Consider the following 19,060-nt stretch of genomic DNA (forward strand, 5'->3'; position numbering starts at 1 on the left):
TTCTTTGCATTACAGATTAGTAAACTTGTTAAATTAATCATGGCTAAAGATAAATCTCCCAGATACAACATAGAACCACTTAAAGAGGACAAACACACACACTCCTGTAACATTAAACAAACCAAATAATCAGGAGCGCAAGGCAGTGCAAGATGTAATGCCCCAAATTCATAAAGTATCAGTGTAACATGACAAAGTATACTTGGACAACAGACCGTTATGAGCATAAAGAGTTCATGTTTGTGCACACTAACATGGATACAATTTACAGTGTTTACAGTGTAATGCGTGCTGGAGTCAGAAGCACCACAAAGAGCAAGCAGATAAAACATAAGCATTAAAAAGAAAAATGATAATTGGTTAAAATGTACGTCTTAAAGTATCTGTTCATGTATCTGTTTTGGGTCCTTATCCTCACTTGGAAGACATTTCATCGTTGCAGTATTACACAATTTGTCTTGGGAATAGAAACCACAAGAGCATGAAGAAACTAGCACACTTGCATATTCTTCATATTGTTATTCTGTGCAGCTCCCGTCTTTATGGCTGTCTTAACAGCCTGCAGGAGCACCAGCAGCTCGATGAATGAGTTTCATAGAAAGCTTGCTGAGCAAGGGCTGAAATATGTTATTCATATTACCTCAGCAGCTCCTCCGGAAGATGGTATCTATTGTACATAGACATTTTATGCAGAATCTGTACACATTATACCTACATGTAATGAAAATAAAGCACAGTCTTTCTGTTTCTTAATGATGAAAAATGCTTTTCTTCTCTTTTTTTGGTTATTGTTATTCATTACAGTGCTACTTTCATCTTCAAAACACGAAGCAGGCAGGGGATTTGTTTCATACCAAGTAAAACATGCAACACAAACAAATGAGCAGGAAGCCAACTAGAATGTATTAACAATATTTATTCACTACAAGTTCCAGTGTTATTTTTCCTATTTCATTTTTACCCAACAGTAAGAACAAGATGTATTTTTGCACATATTTACAGATTGGTTTTACTATTGGCAATATATCACATGTCATTATTCATCTATGTACACAACCCATGTACCACCTTATGTACCACACGCCAACCTATGGCTGGGTGGAAGATGAGATGTTTGTTTAATTTGGGTAAAGCCTCAGTAGTTTTCTACCGATTGTGCTCTCTTTCCTCCATTGCTCTTGTAAACAGAGGGCATAGTTAGAATGGCATAATCTCAGTTTAGCTTTTACCAGCCTGAAATTTTCTCTGGAAAGTATAAAGCCAGAGATCTTTGAAGACAAGTTCTTCTTTAATGTTGTCAGCCAGTGCTCAGGGCAAGGACAGTGAGAGAGATGGTGAGTGAAATCTGCACAGACAGAATACATTATTCTTAAAAAAAAAAAGGAGTCAGGAAAAAAAGGGGGAGGATAATGGATGTTTGATCATCTGAACTGTTTAAGCAATACTGTATTTATAAATCAATGTAGTGCAGATGGATTTAACCAAAAAAAACAGTAGTGAGCCTTTGCCCCCCCCCCCCATGTTGGCTAAATGTGACTATAACAACACTGTGTAGGACTATAGCTGTGATCACCCTGGGGTCAAGTGTATGAAGATAAGCAAACATATAGATTATTGATTTGGACTAGGACGTATTGCAGTAACAAATTTGAAAAAAAATACTGATAATAATCCACAAGACATTTATATGATGACTTCCAGGCAAAAAAGGAGAAATTCAGGATTACTGTTTGATCCATATCTCTGTAAAAGGCAAGCCTCCATCACTGCCAAAAACTGTGATGGAAAACCAGTGTTTTCTGGTGCTCAGTGGCTTGATTTTGTTTTTTCCATGACCTAGGAGAATTCAATCAGTATTTGTGAACATAGCCAGACACCAGAGAAGTAAGTCTCAAACTTTTGATGTTATGAAGTATAAAGTCTGAAGGTGTTCCACAGAAAATAAATGTCTGATTTTGTGAACCCCCAGAATGTGTTTTTTTTTAACACCCAAATGAGATTAATCATATTTTGAAACACAAGGTGAACCAGTACAATCAGAGCACTCCCCTTCTTTCAGTGTCATCTAGACCATCTCTAACCACTTATTTTCGATGGAGCAGCTCAAAAATGTATTACCTTCGACATAACAAATTAGAGTTTTAGTGAGCTGTTCATGCTTGCTAATAATTTTGGACTATCTTATACCATAGGAATAGCATCTATGAATTTTAAAAATGGGTGTAGGTCCCCTTAAATGTATGACATCAACTAAAATCAAAAAGTGCATCATCTTAGCTAGCATTTATTGCTCGGGTTATCCGAATATGTGTTATGATTGAAAGCATTCTGTTTTTATGTTCTAGTGTAAAATACAAAGGTAAAATTACTCTAAACTAGCTGCCAAATTTTTTTTCTTTAATTTTCTGATTCAATTAATACTATTTTGAATGCAATATAACACCTACTAACAGTATTAAGACATAAATAAATGTCCCCAAATTCAAAATAAAAAATAAAAGTAAAGTCATCTGGGCTAAAAAAAATAAATACAAAATTTTCCATATGAAATTATATGTTTTAAAGTTGGAGCACTTTTTGTAATATTAGCACACAAATTTGTCTTGGTAAGACTCAAAATGCCCGAACAGCACATTTAATTAAAAGGTATATTTGACACAAGAGGAATTGCTTTGAATAATAATAATAATAAAAACACTTTATAACTGTATCAAATATTGCAAAAAGCTAAAAATAATTATTAGTATTGTGCATCCGGGTAGTGCACAACAAAAAATGATTGCTAAATTTGGGAACACTGTAACAGTTTGTTGAAATTTGGTTAAAATATAATTACAGTAGGTCAGAAACACAGCATTACTTTCTACCATGTACAGCAAAGGTGTCTATTATTTCTAGTAAAACATATGGTCATTCTTGTTGAGCCATGCTGTAGCTATTTACCCCAGACCTTGTTATGAATGGCAATATCCATTAGAAAAATTAAACATGAATGAATAAAAAAACATCCCTTAATTTAAACCATAATCAGACTCTCAAACCCAGCTCGTTGTCTAAAGTAACAAAAGTGTTTTAAAATTAAGACACATGAGTAGCAGAATATGTATCAGTCAGACATGTATTTTCTTTGATTCACAATCTAGCCTACTGTTGTAGTTACAATATGTACAGTAGAAAATGATAGGTGTTATCCTTTGTCAAGGGGGAAAAAATCGGCTTTTAATATATATTTGTCTCTTTATAAAGCATTTATGAAATAAGACATCCTCTCACCCATGTCTTCTGAAAGCAGCACTGATGTGACATGAACCGTATTAGGAAAACAGCAAGGATGAACACAGCAAAGAGTATGACAATATCCATCTGCAGGTTCAACTTCAAACCAGGGGGAGAGTAGCTTCCTGTTGTGAAAATCCAGTGCTTGTGCTATCTTACTTATCATTAGTGCGTATGTGCAGAAAACTGATATATGTTGTACGGGTAAAGCTTGCCATTGGTAAGACTGAGTTATTGTTTATAAGACAGTAGTTTTGATATAAAATTGCTCAGAAAAGTGCAAAAACATAAAATGTTTGCATTCAGTGAATTAAAGTATACTATGTGATGTATTGCACCCATAAAACCAACACTTCTAAGGCCATTTCACCCTACATCTTTTCAGTCCTATACTTTCATCCTTGAAGTTACCCCCAGCAGACATTTAAACATTCACTTTTCAATATATAATCCTCATCATCTCTATCACAATGGTCAATCAAAATTACAAGTGTGAAAAGAAAGTATTTGAAATAATATGGACTCAGTTTGTTATCTTAAAATAAGAGACACATGCATTTATGTGGAATCCAAGCTTGCGCTTGTCTTACCGTGCGGTATGGACAAATTTAAAAAACAAATAAACAAAAAAAACACCCCACAATCATCACAATGATCCAGCCCTGAAAAAGATCTGGAGGAAATATCACTCCAGCTTTGTGGAATCATCCAAGCGGTTGAAAAATAGGTCCTACCACACTGGTCAGGAAAATCTATCCACCAAGGGGATGATCAGATTCAATGTCTACAAAACAAAGGGTCCCGTCCATCGAGAAATTGGCATAATATGAACTCTGCACTGTAAAATCCCAGTCTGTTTTGAGAAGTAGAGGTCAAGACATACAGAAAGACACAGTAGTAAAGGGCAGCGGGCTGCTTCAGCCCATATTCTGTCTGTTTTTCATTTGTGGTTTCAAACGTCACAACCAAACACTCATTTAGTCTCAAAGCTGAATTCACACCAGTGAGCCTGCTCTGCTCTGGGCGGGCACCATGACAGGCACCGCCCCCATCCGCTCCAGCGTGGCCTGGCTCACAGCGTAGGAGTGCGTGTGTTGCCCATGTGTGGACGTCACCACCGGTTTGAGGCTCACAGTGCCATTGCTGCGCACCATGGCGGGAGGGGATGGAGCAGAGTTTGTGGTGACCACCAAAGTTTTTGGTGGCGGGAGCGTGTGGCTGCCATTGGCGAACGCTGTTGTTGTTGCCGTTGTGGGCTGTGCATGGCGGGACAGTGGAGCTGAGCCTGGTGCTGTGACCACTGCACTGTGGCCGTGACCTGCGTTCTGGGCCTGTCCATGTCCATGTGCAGCGTGAGCAGCAGTGGAGAAGGTCTGGCGAGTGTCTCCGTTGTAGCGTGTGTAGGAGTTGGTGTCATAGTTGGGCTTGGGGTTGTGCCAGTAGCGGCTGTTGTAGGTGTTGGTGGATGTCAGCGTGTCGTTCTCTGAGGATGATGCGTCTGCATGGAAAGCCTTTACTGATGATGACCTCTTGGGAGGAAGGTCATCTTCTCTGTTTAGAAGATATAAGCAGGAGTTGTGAAGATGTCAGTGATATTAGAAATGATAGCCGTAAGATAACCAATTAGTTTGTCTTCAAATATTTAGCACAAATCCTCTATTGGAGCATTAAAAATTAAATGCACTCCTTTATGCAGTCAAGTTGCAATACACTATGAATCTTAATGCTACTTTTTCATGAAGTTTTGCTCTGATTAGATCTGTTTCTTGACTCTTAAATATACAGTGGGTGGTCACAGTAATTGGAAACCCTGCATGAGGGTAATAATAATAACAATAACAATAATCTCACCCACCAAAAAAATCAAACAAAATAAAGGTTCCATATCATGCTCATTTTCAGGTTCAAGTTCATACTTGTATTTCAGGTTGATACTGGAACCTGTTTTTATGTATTGTTAAGAAAACACCTAACTTTTAATATACAGTGTGTTTGCATATACGTGTATTCACCCTCTGTCTGAAACACTCCGTTTTAGTGCCTGTCTCTTTAAGCCCCACACTCCCAAAAAAGCCCAGTCTGCTCTGATTGGTCAGCATTTCCAGGTCTTCCACATCTGCGCTCTTGGTGTCCTTGCACCATCATTGCAGCCACTAAATGACTGTAGCTGCAGTTTCTACCTTAATATATTATTGTTGTGACATCACAGTTTCAAGGATGTACTGATGGCATGTTTAAAAGCAAAGGTTTCTGAATACGGCCTGTCTGCATTTCTCTGTGGATTGAGCATTTTCATACTTTCCTTGTATTTATATGCCTGCCTTATAAAAGAAAGACATGGGAATCTGACTTTTGATCATATAGGATCTTGAACAAGACAGGCTATTTTATTTCTTTATGATTATGTATGTATATATATATATATATATATATATATGTAGATACACTTACAGTAAATATGCAGTGAATGCCACTGCTTTTAACTCTCTGTCTTTTCATTCCTTGCTCAAATAAAGGGTGTTATTTTTTGTGTTGATTAATTTTGGTAAGATGACTTTGGCTCCTGATAAATCTGGCTGACATCGTATTCATTGTGATTTCCTGTCAGTGTTAGTTTTTGGGGAAATCAGAGCTGTCAGGGTGAAAACTTTATGTGAATGTGGATTTTAGCTTAAAATGAGACAAATGCCACGATTTGTCGAGTGATTGGGGCAGCAATTGGTGCTCATTTGAACAGACCCTTTAGCCAGTGATGCTGAAAACATTTTAAATCTCCAAACCTTTTGTCTGTTTGACACAGGTCAGATTATGTGTATATGAGCTAAGTTTTATTTCAGGAGGAGAAGGGAGGGGATGGTGGATGGTGTGACACCTAAGTGACAAGCAAGGTGGAGAGCATACAAATCCAAAAGAAAAAAAACAACGTTTTTTTTTTTTTTTTACAGGTGCTTGTTAAAAAAATCAACCCTAAGATCTGCACACTGTATTAAAAGCTCCATGTAAATAATTGTGCGACGTTTAGATCTAACAGAGAGCTTTGTCAGGCACTTTCAAATCATCATTACAAAGCAGAGCAAGCAATATAAAGACACAAGCTCATTCATATCTCAGGTGATTGTGATTTGTTTGATTAAGAGTCAGTCCACACGCAGGTTGAAACAATTAGATTAAGCCAATCAGAGCAGAGCTGAAAGGCAATCTCTACATGGGGGACAGAACATGTCTCATTGAAAAGACACCAATACTGTACAAGAATGTACTGAATACAGAACATCAAAAGTTACATCAAATATATATCATAAATAACACCCCCCCCAAAAAAAAAACAAAAAACAAAAACAAAACAAAACCAAAAAACACAAAAAAAACCCACTAATCACAAAGAATGACTACCTAGACAAATACATGGAAAAGGTAAAAAATGAAATAAGTAAATAAATAATAATAATAATTATCATCATCATCATCATCATATATAGAAAAAAGGGAAAAAAAGTCTAAATTATCTTCCAACAAGGTTTAAGGTTTTTGAGAGAAACCAGTTTGAAACCTGTGTGTGGGACCTAACAGGAGAACACAAACAAAGAAAACAGAAAAAAGATAATGAACCTTCTGTCTTTTTTTCTCTCAAAATATAGCCAATTACAAACAATGGTTTAAGATCAAAATCTGAGTTTAAGAATTTAGGTGACAGGATGAACACCTGTCTTTGTAAAAGCATGTCATTGATGTTACCTCCTTTTATGTTACTCTGTGTTCTGAAAAACGGGTCTTGAGAGGGCATGTTGTTTTTCCTATACAGGCTAAGCTGCAGCCACATTTGATCTTATAAATTACATTTTTTGTGTTCCAGGTAATGATACATTTTAAATGTTTTTATTTTTTTTTTTTTTACCAGAATATGGGTTAGTACGTTAATGTATCTCTGTTTTGTGATGATGATTTTAAAATGCATGATGAAGAAATCTGTTACATCGACACACTGCATAATCAAAATTTACCAGGAGCTTTTAATTCAGTGTGTGGATCTTCTGTTTGATTTGTGACACCTTAGTGAGATAGCTGCCAAACAGCAGAAAGCTGCGGATGACTGCTCTAGACCAACAAACCACAAAACAGGATACATTTAACAACACATTTCCAGCCACATTTGTGGTAACCTAACCAGATATTTTATGCCAAAACACATTTTTTTCCTAACCCTAACCAAGTGACTTTTTGTGCTTAAACCTAACCATAACCACAACATAAGACAAAGTGAAAACAGACTAAAATGTAAAAATAGAATAAAGAAGAGTTTAAACATATCTGCTATAAGTTAAATGTCCAAATTCAACTCATGAAACAAAAAAAAACAAAAAACAAACAACAACGTATCTGTGAAAAGCAGTATTATACAAAGCAAATATTTATTCTGTCAATTGGGTTGCAAACTAAGTCTACACCCTGCCAGTCTGTAAACCATTTGTAACTAAACAATCCATGTTCAAGTTACTACATCCAATACAGCCATTAATATTAATGAATGTTCTTTATGCACTGGAGACTACATGATTGTTTTGCCGCAATTGACCAAAGCCAAAAAACGCAGCCAAACCTGATCTCATTGGGGATCTCCTCCTCGTCATATTTGTTCTTGTTCTTCCAGTAGAATAGCGTGACCACCACTAACAGGGAACAGATGATGACAGCTAGCACTCCTGTAGCGATAGTGCCTGCTATCAGACCCACACTCTGAGGCTGAGCTGCAAGACAGGGAGGCAGGGGGAGAAAGTTTCACCAATTGTTGCCACATAACTGATGGTAAGTTCAATCAAAATTCAACCGGGATCAGCATTAGCTGAACAGGGAGGTGGATGGGTTACAGGAAACTAAAAAACAGAAAACACATCAGGCTGTTTAACTTGTTTTAAAGATCATGTGTCCATTTTCAAAGAATTTCAATGTCGCACACACAAATGTAGCAATCAAATCTTTGTTCAGCAACAACTCTACTCTAAAACTCTTAAATTACAAATTCAAACCTAAAGGTAAGTGTTGCCTGACTTAATGGGAGCTATTTAAAAGTGTCACTGTTTCCATTCTATAATTTGTGAGAGGATGTGCCACTGCTATCATAAGATACTCAAAGTTTCTTTGGTGGACAACAGCTATACTATGTCCCTTAGTATGAAATTATAGTTTCTGTATCCCATGGTAAGAATAGAGACTAAGAGAAATCTAGCACCGTAAAGTAAAATACAAACAGTGATGAAACAGAATATTTTTTTAACACTTATTCTTTAGGAGCATTTTCATCTGCACCGTGTTGGCAGTGACTGAAACCCACTGTTGTCTCTGAATGACAGACTCAGCACTCTGCTGTCTGTCTGCTTGTATTTCTGGCACTAAAAGCCATCCTGTCACACACTGTCAGATGAGGAAAAAAAGACTACGAACCATGGTACAGTCCTCTCTGTCAAGCTATCCAAACTGTCCGACCCAGCATGACCCCAAACCAACCGTCTGTCTTTTTCTACAATTGGTGCAGGCGTGTGGGGTGCTACTATCTGCAAGATGTCCTGCTCTTGTCATTTATTTGGTTGTATTGTTAGTTTGTCTTTGTTTATGTTTGGCTTGTCTGCCTGAGAAGTGTCACACAATGAGACGACTTCTAACTTTATTTCCCTCCGTCAAAGTTTGAGTGTCACTTTCTATCTATAAATGTAAAACTTGAAATAGACACAGCCATGTGTCAGCTGATCTATGTACGACAATAACAGTGCAAAAGGATCCAGCAGTGAAGGAGCAGTGTTTGCAGTGTACTTACGTGCCACGACCTGCAGGTTGAGCAAGCAGGTGCTCTTGCCAATGGCATTGCTGGAGGTACACTGGTAGAGTCCTGAGGTGCTGGTGCTGATGTTTCTCAGTGTCACAGTGCCCTGCATCTGGTCTGAAGGACACACACAGAGCCACATAGTAATTACAGTGACAAAGGCTGTGTTCCAAATCAATTACTTTTTATTTTTACTGCAACTTCCCTTAAAAAGTACACGCATGGCATGGAGTATGCATACAATTTGGATTTTAACCTTTGTAATAATATTACGTTTTGCACTTTGACCTTTGTGGTCATTTATCTATTGCAGTCTGTGGTGCAAAATTTGAAATAAAAAGAAAAAAATATGACATTTGGATCGTGGCCTAAAACACAACTATATTTTAAAGCACACAAACTTAAGATCCAATGCATACCAAAACAGCAGAAACTCTGCAAAGTTAAGCATCAGACTTCATCTAAAATTAATTCAACTGGATAACTCAATCATAATTTGTATTAAATTTGGATCAGTTTGTTATACTAATCCTCCTATAGTGTAAGCATTCAGTCAACTGAACTATTTATACAACCTACCAACAGAGGGTGCTATATAACTTTGATATGATCTGTGCAACTGAAGTACAATGTACATTGAGAGAGTAAAACTTCAGGTTCCTTTCTTCTACAAATGATGAATGGGCTGAGTTGTGAGCCTGCAACCATAGAGCTGTACACTACTGGATTCATCAAAAAGGCCTAAGATTTTTTACCTGTTTCCCTGACAATGACATGACAGCTGTCACAGCTTTATGTGTCAAACTACTTGGTAGAGAGTGACGCTGACAAATCCAGGATTTTTTTTTTTCCGTGTCAATCAAATGCAACCAGCAGAGAACGACTTAAAACTCAGTGAAAAATACCGGGGACGTTTGCTTCTTCAATGTAAAAGTTAGACATTATAAGAACAGATTTAACCAGTCTTGTAGCACCATCAGCACAAAGTTCAACAAACAGGCTAAGTTGGTCTTAATATTTTGTATTTATGAAATTGAGATGTTTCCAGGATGTGATTTTGTCCTGCAGCTTAAATTAAAATATCTTAAAAAACAATCTCCCAAATTGTTGATATTTAATATAGCATTAATTTACAGAATCAGGATTAAGATAAAGTAATGTAACCAGAATACACCAAGAGTCATGTAAGAAACCTTCCTAATGATTAGTTAAAATTTGGCCTCTTTGAAGCTCAGTTAAATGTTGGACATGTCACTCAGCACCTCAGATATTACTGCAATTACCAGAAGGAAATGTGGCATTGTACATTTCTACAAACCACATACACAATACATTTGCATGTTTATACTTATTACATCAAATCAGCATCTCTAAAGTGAAATAATATTTGAGCCAACTTTGTCATTGGCAGATGGGAGGGATGATGGATGGTTTGACACCTTGGTGAGAGGCATGCCAAGCTGCAGACTATTGTTCAAGACCAACAAACAGCAAATGCTGTTGTTTTTAGCGAGTCATTGCTCTATTTTCAGTTGTCATTTTCACCACAACTGGGTAATTCAAGTGAAAACATGATTTTTTCCTGAACATAACCAAGTGTTTTGTTTTGTTTTGGTTTGAAACATATAGAAATGTAAAGTTTATAATAATAATATTTATATTAATAACATACAAATATAACATGTCTATGGTTTGCAGAACAGCACAATGCCACTGTCTTTTTGTTTTTGTTTTGTTTTCTGGTGATTGGGTTACAGAAACCTGAATAATCAACATCTATTCAAATAGCTTTTTACTTAAATGTGCAATTATGTTGTGTTTTTTTCCCCCTACACATTTACATTCCTTTCCCAGTGTCACCATTAATTATTTGTGTTTGTATGTGTAAGAGGGAAAAAAAAACCAAAACTTTCCTGTCAAGGGAATCTGCAATCTGCAATTGATTGTTACATTTTAAGTAAGTAAGTAAGTAAGTAAGTAAGTAAGTAGTTGACCAGTAGTGTACAGACAAAGAAAGTGACTGGTGATGAAGATTATTTGACTGTGCAATGGGCACAGCTGGAAAAGAAAGGAGAGTCCACTTCACCAGAGCTCTCTGATGCTGAAAACCAAACACATCTCCAATACAACTGCTCCTCTTATCAAACTTAGCCAACACCATTGCACCAGTCCAGTACAAAAAATGGCAAGTGTTTGGAATAAGTGATATTCAGCATGAGAGAATGAGGAAGACCATAAAACAACACCACAAGTAATCTGGGTTAATCACACAAACAAGTTTCTCATACACTCATACACAAATACACATGGTTTGAATCACTCCATCCATCCAAATTCACCCCTCAGCAGGGTCAGTGGGGGGGTTGGGCCTTGGACGGGCAGTGGTTTGGGCCTGGCACATGACAGGTGGCGGTGATGGTGGGATTGTTGCTGAGTCTGAGCAACGCTATGTGTGTGGGATTTACCAGCAAAGGTGGGGCAAAAGGGAACTCCGACGGCCAGCTTGTTAGTAATACCTTGCATGGCGTTGTGCGGCAGCTTGGGCAGTGCATCAAGCTTCTCCCAGGAGTAGGATGGCGTCGGAATGCCTTCGTCTGAGCTGCAGATCAGCATGATGTCACTGCCTACATCCAGCGTGCCCTGAATTCGACATGCTGGCACTGAGGGGGGCACTGGCAGATGGAGAGAGTGGGCGGCAGCATGTTAAACACTATACAAAGAAAATCTAATGTTTCCTAATTGCAGAGAAAATTTCATATTCAAAAAAGCTTAAGACTCACAGTGCTTACATGCTGCGTTTTTGCAAATGGTTCAAAATTTGTGTCTCAAAAGGTTATTCTGGTTAATTACAAAATGAAAAATAAGTGTAAACCTCCTAAAATTTCTAATAATGACTACTGAGTTTAAATTTGTGTTGTTTATTTGTCTTGAGCGCTCCACAACTTGTGGGAAATCAAAAAGCGAGACAGTTTCAAACAGTAAAATACTGGTAATCAGATGAAATATCATTGCTGTTGTCTAATTTAAGAATATGTTCTTTGCTACATATCTTTTAAACATTTAAAAATAAACATTCTGTTGTGAAGTGTGGCGAATTACCCAACACAGTGAGCCCAATGACGCCGATGTTGCGCCCCCCTCTGTCTGGGAGGTTGTTGACCAGGCACTGGTAGGTCCCAGTGTCGGACAGCTGGGTGTTGTTGATGAAGATGGAGGCACTTGTACTTGGCATGGTGGCCACGAAACCCACACGGCCATTGAGGTGGTTGGCGAGGCTGAACACCTGGCCACCTTGGTAAATTATCACCTGGATTGGGATTTCACGAGGAGAGGGATGGAAGAGAGACAGAGATGTAATGGATGTAGAAAAGGATGGTGAGTTGAAATTAATTGGTAAAATAGAAAATCAGATGAGAAAGGGTGGAAGAGGGGAAGAAGCATTGGTGGAAAAGAGGTCAGAAAAAAAAGTGGAAAAAAGAAAAAGAAAAAAATGAGAATCAACAATTCATAGAATTGTAATTGCTCTTGTCATCCAATGAAATATCGAAGATGATGGCCGAGTATGTATTTATAATAATTCAATCCCTTGTGATATTTGGACATTTACTCTTCTGGCCTATTACAAATACCTCTCACTAGAGGGAGACCTACTTCTACAAAGAGGATAAAAGACAGCTTGACAGTGGGCAGAGAAAGTTAAAGAGTGCACAGACTTTATTTCCTAAGACACAAACAAACAAACAGACAGACGGAGAAAGAACCTTTTATTTGTAAGTGGTTGTTTCTAGCTCAGTGGGTAGATTCCAGGGTAAGGAGTACATACTAAAAGTATGCTTTTATGTTACGATGAGCCCCTTCAGATAAAAGCATCCACCAAATGGTATACATAATTGAAAACATTTTAACTTGGAAACATATAAACCACATCGGATAAATCCAGCAACAGCAATGCGAAAGAGTTTTCTGCACAAGGAGTCAAATCCAGCGAGAAATTAAACCAAATCCTCGCTTTTTATCATTACATCAGTGACCTTTGAGCATAATGACAGTGAGAACACACTTATTAGGATGAATTCACGCCTGTGGGTTGAGGTAAGCTTGTCACAGGTCCAAGTTAAAGAGCGAAGAAGGATCAATTTGCTCAAAAGCTTCCCTCAGGCCTAAAACTCAAGTCTGAACAGCTCGTTTGTGAGGCCAAGCCACATGCAAAACAGCTCTCACCCCTCAGCTGGGCCCACACAAAAGATGAAGATGACACACGCAAACACATGGTATGTGCACACAAGTCTGACACACACACAAACGCACCAGCTCACATGCACACACGTACACACAAAGCACAGAGGGGAATCAGAGGGGCTATTCACTTTCGTGAAAAGAGCCCTCATTGAACTGCTCAAAGACCAAGGCAGGGAAACAACCAGCACCAGTGTGGGTGTGTATGTGTGCATGTGTGTCTGTGTGTGTGTGTGTGATGGACGTGCAGGAGTGTGTATGTGACTGTGTCCTCCACTGCTGCTTAACGGTTGTAAATTGCGCGGCTGCAATTTCCTGAGTGCAGTGCGCTCGCTTTGTCCTCTTATGTGCAGATGAATAGGCAGCTCCTCAGCTGTGATGTGAGATTGCAACTGCATCTTCTGTGTATGTGTGTGTGTGTTTCAGTGTATATTCATACTCACAGGGAGTGTAGCGGTTTTGAGTTGTGTGTGCAAGTGTGTGATTGTTCTGCCAGACTGTTTTCCAGTCTAATAACTGAGTGATCTCACTTATCTTTTGCCCGTCCACTTTTTTTTTCCCCTCATTTTTTTCTCTGTCTGTCTCTGCCTACCTCTTCGTGTCCCTCTCTAACAGACGGCACCGGTATGACCTGGTCTACACTCCTGGTGACCTAACAATATAATCTGCATGCTCGGTGAAAGTGATCCAATCAATCGGCCTCACACGCAACACACACCAGGCGTGCTTTTTGTCTGTGTGTGTGCATGAGTGAGCAGAGGATTACAGCAGGCCCTGAACTGTGGTGCATCTTAAATCTGTTCATGTTTACATTTATTTACTTTTTCTTTTTTTACTGAGTTGCTGTGGATTTTAGTTTTCTGACAATTATTTTAGACGCAACAAAAAATATAAAATCAAGGCCATAATACTGTGTCAAAAAAAAAACATAGCAAACAGAAAAATCTGTATCCCATGTGTATTTTCCATCTTTAAACATGACACATTCCACTCATGTTCTAGACTGTGTCCACTGTGTTGCTCTGTCCATATCTCTGTGTGTATAAATCACCTCATCCTCTCGCATGACCTGGTTGGCTTTGTAGCTGTGCGCAGGGAAAAAAGAGGTCATGGCTGGCACTCAGATGGCGAACGGCCCTAAGAACTCTAGCTGGACTGTCTGGACGTCCCACTGCTGGCCCAGCGGTAAACCTCTGCTATATACTTTCCCTCCTAAAACCCTACACACATACAGCACACACATTTCCTCAAACTGTTCATCCCATTCTCTTGCTCTGCAATCCACTCTGTAAGTTTGAGCCACATGTGGATGCACACAGTAAACCTTCAGATATTCTCTCTCACTCACTACTTCTGACTAACCCTAAGGGCCCTGTTGGCCCCAGGCATGAGGGACACTGCCATCGCCTCAATAAAGCCTGAATAAACCTCTAAACCCAACCAGCCTCCCGTCAATTTGCTGGCCATAAGCCGCCACTGTTATCTCTTTCTATCCTCTGAGACATGTTCTGAACAATATGGGCCCAGATCCATGTTGCTAGTCTATCTTTTCAGACTGCTGGTTTTGCATAATTAAGTCCGAAAACTACATATTGCTTATATACTTAACCTTTTTTGCCAGCCATGTTCCAAAGCATACAGTCAGTCTTTGGAAAGATCAGCCCATTGCTGTGTTTCTGTTTGCTTCGTGGGTCATTCAAGGACACTAAAACAATGGTATCTTTTGTGGTTATCATCTTGGGAGGGCTGATATAAAAAGTCTCACTGTGGGTCAAATCAGGTCAACTTTAATTGTTTATCACATATCATGTATCAATGGTCTTTCCGGGCTTACATTAACAACAGTTTCGTACCCCATACAAGCTATCGAAGAAGACAAGGATTAGAAAATGAATAAATAAAAACGTTTTTTTTTTTTTAAAAAGCTTTTTTTAAGACATGGAGAACAAAAGAGAAGAAGCCTCAGGGGATGGGGAAAATTCAAAGAGAAATGCCATCTCCGCAGACAGCTGGAGGTGCAGGAGCCAGAAGAAGTAGAAAAAAATAAACAGAATATGAAGTGGGAGTACAAAATCCAACAATCCAGCTAAAAATCCAACAATATACCTGTTATTGATCTGCTGATTATGTAGTAATTACCTATAATCCTAATGTCCATGTGTTATGTGTTATATCAGCTTTTTATGTTGGTCATTGTGCAATGGACATTGGCAGATAGAGGCAAAGTATTCTTGATCCCAACTAATCAAATACCAAATATACTCATCTACATGTCAATTTCTGATGCTTTAGGCCTCCAGTATCAGTTTTGGAGATGACTGGTATGAGTAGTTAAACTTGTTACGTGAATTGCGTGTATTCAGTTGTCACAGGAAGCTTTCAAGTTCAAGTAGGTTTAGGCAACAAAAGGTTATTGGTTAGGTTTAAAAAAACATTATGGTTTGGCTTTTAATAAGTATGTTTGTTACTAATGTCTTGTAATCATGTAATCATCATCATATGGCATACACGACATATGGCACATGACATACGTAATTAGCGTAGTATGCTACATATACTAGCAGACTCTGTTGTTTTGAAAATAACTTGAATCACTTTTCACCCAGGACACAAACAGCTGTTTACTAGGTGAAAGGCTTGAGTTTGTTTGACCCATTCACCTCCCCTCCTGCCCACCTTGTGCAGAATTTCTCACTTTTGACATTTCTGCAGTTGCTCCAGTGTCAAAAAATGTTACAACCCAGTGAGTCTCATAGCAGAGCTAAAGGGTTCCTCAGAGTATTGGTATCTGACACTGAGGGCCACTGACCAAGTGTCTGTATTTGATGAGGTGGGAGTTAAAGTAGGTTGGTAGAGGTTAGGAAGAAGGGTATAAGGGTGGTCCAACATCTGACAATCCGAAAATCAGCTGTCCAGACACATTGCATCCTTTTGCTCTGTGGTCAGAAGATCCTATCCAAAAGACAAGTGATGAACATACAGCAAAGAATATCTAGGTATATATATATATATATATATATATATATATATATATTGGAATTCCCATGTAGTGATGGTGTAAAATTTGTAAGTGATCTGGATTAGGCAGTGGTCACGGTAGCTTAGTGATCCATGTCCTTCAGCTAAAGGTAAGAGTTCAAGTCCTCGTACCAGAAATAATTTATATCCTGAAGTGTCCTTAAGAAAGACACTTAAAACCCCTCTGGTGAAAATTACTGTGCTGTTGCTGACTCTGCATACTAATGTCCCTGGAGGAAGGCAAGCAAATAAAAAAAAAAAAAAGAATTTCCTCCGTGCCGATCAATAAAAGGTATCACATTAGTGTATATGAGAGTATGTTGAAGCTAAATGTGTGAGTTGTAATATAACCTTCCTTCAGCCTGTCCACGGGGAGGAGTTACAGCCCCAGACAAACAACTTTGCGTTTGGGCTTTGTCTGAAATGGGTCCTTGTTCATTTCCTTTGATGTGTCCTGCAAACATTGTTCAGGCAGGGTTGAAGGGAGGCGACACGGTGAGAAAAAGGTCATATTTTGGGGTATGTGAATACAGCGTCTATTTGATCTATCCTCTGACAGACTGTTAGGTTCAGATAGGGATCAGAATGTGATCATCTAAAATACTGTGACAGATGTTCTCAATTACAGATTAACATCATTTCTGCACCACAGAATCTCTATGACCTCAATTTCATCACAGCCTCATTTCACTGAAAGTGCACAATTTTTACTCTCCGAGTTACAAAAATCAACACGGCCCCTTTCCAGGAATTGATGAAAACATATTTAAGTCATCTTTTTCCAGACAGAAAATTATTTAGAAATGATACAATGACACTGCAAAAAGTTTTCATCAGTCCTGGAGTAAAAAAAACTTCCCCAACAAATTTATCTCTTAAATTGGAGTAAGACAGTAAAGACGCCCCCATGCCAGGTGCATCACACTGAAGAAATGTCTCCACCAAAGTGTTGGGTAGGATTTTTTTGATACATCAACTATTTTAATGGTTGCAACTACAAAATCAGTTTTAGGAATTAGTTTCACAGGTGGCGCAAGAGGAGACTGAACCTGGAGCTTTTAAGAGAACATAAATAACACAGACATCCAGCAAACAGTTTAGAGAGGATAAACAACAGCTCAAAAACATAAAACCATTGTCAACTTGTGTGTGTGTGTGTGTGTGTGTGTGTGTGTGTGTGTGTGTGAGTGTGTGTGTGTGTGTGTGTGTGTTTATCGGGATTATCTCACACCTAGCAGCCTAGAGGAAAGAGGTCAGGATGTTTGATCGCAACAACAACTGCATGATAGACAGATTATATACACAGAAAACAACACATGAACATGCATAAACGTCCAAACACACTCCTACACTTCATTGAGCTGCATTCCTACATGTTGTAATCTGGAGCTCAGCTTGTCAGGTACTCAGAATAAACAAACAGGACTACAACCAAAGCCAGACTGAACTGTAGACGGGGATTAAAATCTTTTGGGCAGCCTACAACCTGCATCCAACCCCAATGTGGCTTTGATCTGCATGTCAGTCTGCATCCAATATCCAGTCTCTTTTAGCTATGTTTTAGCTTCCACCAACTCCTGTGGGAAATATCTGGCTCTTTATCTACTAACGGCTCCACTGTATTCACCAGGTAGTCTCTGTGTGTCTGCTGTTTGATGCTGCATTGGTAGGTAGTGTACTGTGGGTTTTTGGAGTGTTTGCAATAAAAATCACTGCCTGCTGCAGACAAAAATGCTGCTATGGGACGAGAGGGAGCCAAAACAAAAGTTACAATATTGTTACCCCAGTTCTATTGGCACATGCAGAGCCCTTTATTGGACACCGTTGGGTATTAGTGTCCTTCAGTCACACGCATGCATTTGCCCTCTGAAATTTAGATAAACCTAGCAACCCAATCAGGAAGCACCTACCTGAATAAGTGTGAAACCCACAGTATACAAGATAGAATACTGTCAACCATCTTACACTCTCTTAAGCGGGTGCTGTAAGAGCTATGGGGCCCTACATAGAGGGCTCTGCCTGTGCTAATAGAACTGCATTTACTATCTCATACGGTCTATCTCTAGTGGTACAGAGGGTGTAATGCCATGAATGAACGCCCTGTAGCCCACCTACTTCTTTCTAAGAGGTAGGGGGTCCTATTCAACCCAGACAGTATGCAACCGAACAGGTGGAGCAATGGCCTAACCTTGCAGGAGTTGAAAAACGAGCAATAGACACCCTGCACACCACTTTTCCTGAGTTTTCAGGATCATGGGAACATGTAGATGTATTATGCTTAAAGGGACATCAGGTACAACACAACTGACAAACACAAATTCCTTTTTACCTGTGGGCAAAATCACCATTTTATGAAGAGAAAAGGACAGCTGCATGTGGTGCATGATTGTGGGGTCTGCACATATTCAGGTAGGCATGTCATGATTGGCCAGCTACCTTTGCGCAAATTTGAGTGGGTGAATCTCGCACATGATTGGAACATAGTATTAACCATAGAGTCCAGGAGAGGGTCGAGCCTGTGTGAGATAGAACAGCAAAGTTTTGGGCTGAAAAAAAACATGAAAAAAGCAATGTTCTAAAACTCAATAGAGCTGAGGTAAACTGCAGAGTCCTGCAACTCCCTCCTCATTATCATTGGATCCATCGTTTAAATTGATCCACTTTATGAAAATATTAACTGCAGCCACTTTAGAAACATGAGAGCATTTTAATAGA

General features: G+C 38.9%; 1 protein-coding gene across 1 annotated transcript in view; it reads right to left on the reverse strand.

Moving 5' to 3' along the window:
• Nucleotides 1–1,007: 1,007 nt before the first annotated feature.
• The window catches only part of igsf11 (immunoglobulin superfamily member 11), a 111,268-nt gene continuing 93,215 nt past the window's right edge, over nt 1,008–19,060 (reverse strand). The window contains exons 4-8 of the mRNA XM_042486841.2: nt 12,191–12,398; nt 11,608–11,763; nt 9,086–9,208; nt 7,874–8,021; nt 1,008–4,827 (exon numbers count right to left, since the gene is read on the reverse strand). Of these exons, the coding sequence (XP_042342775.1) occupies nt 4,272–4,827; nt 7,874–8,021; nt 9,086–9,208; nt 11,608–11,763; nt 12,191–12,398 (1,191 nt within the window). The 3' untranslated portion in view covers nt 1,008–4,271. The remainder of the gene's footprint in view (nt 4,828–7,873; nt 8,022–9,085; nt 9,209–11,607; nt 11,764–12,190; nt 12,399–19,060) is intronic.

The sequence above is a fragment of the Plectropomus leopardus genome, chromosome 6 (assembly GCF_026936395.1).
Source record: "Plectropomus leopardus strain MGB_pleo_1.0 chromosome 6, ASM2693639v1, whole genome shotgun sequence".
NCBI classification, from domain to species: Eukaryota; Metazoa; Chordata; class Actinopteri; order Perciformes; family Serranidae; genus Plectropomus; species Plectropomus leopardus.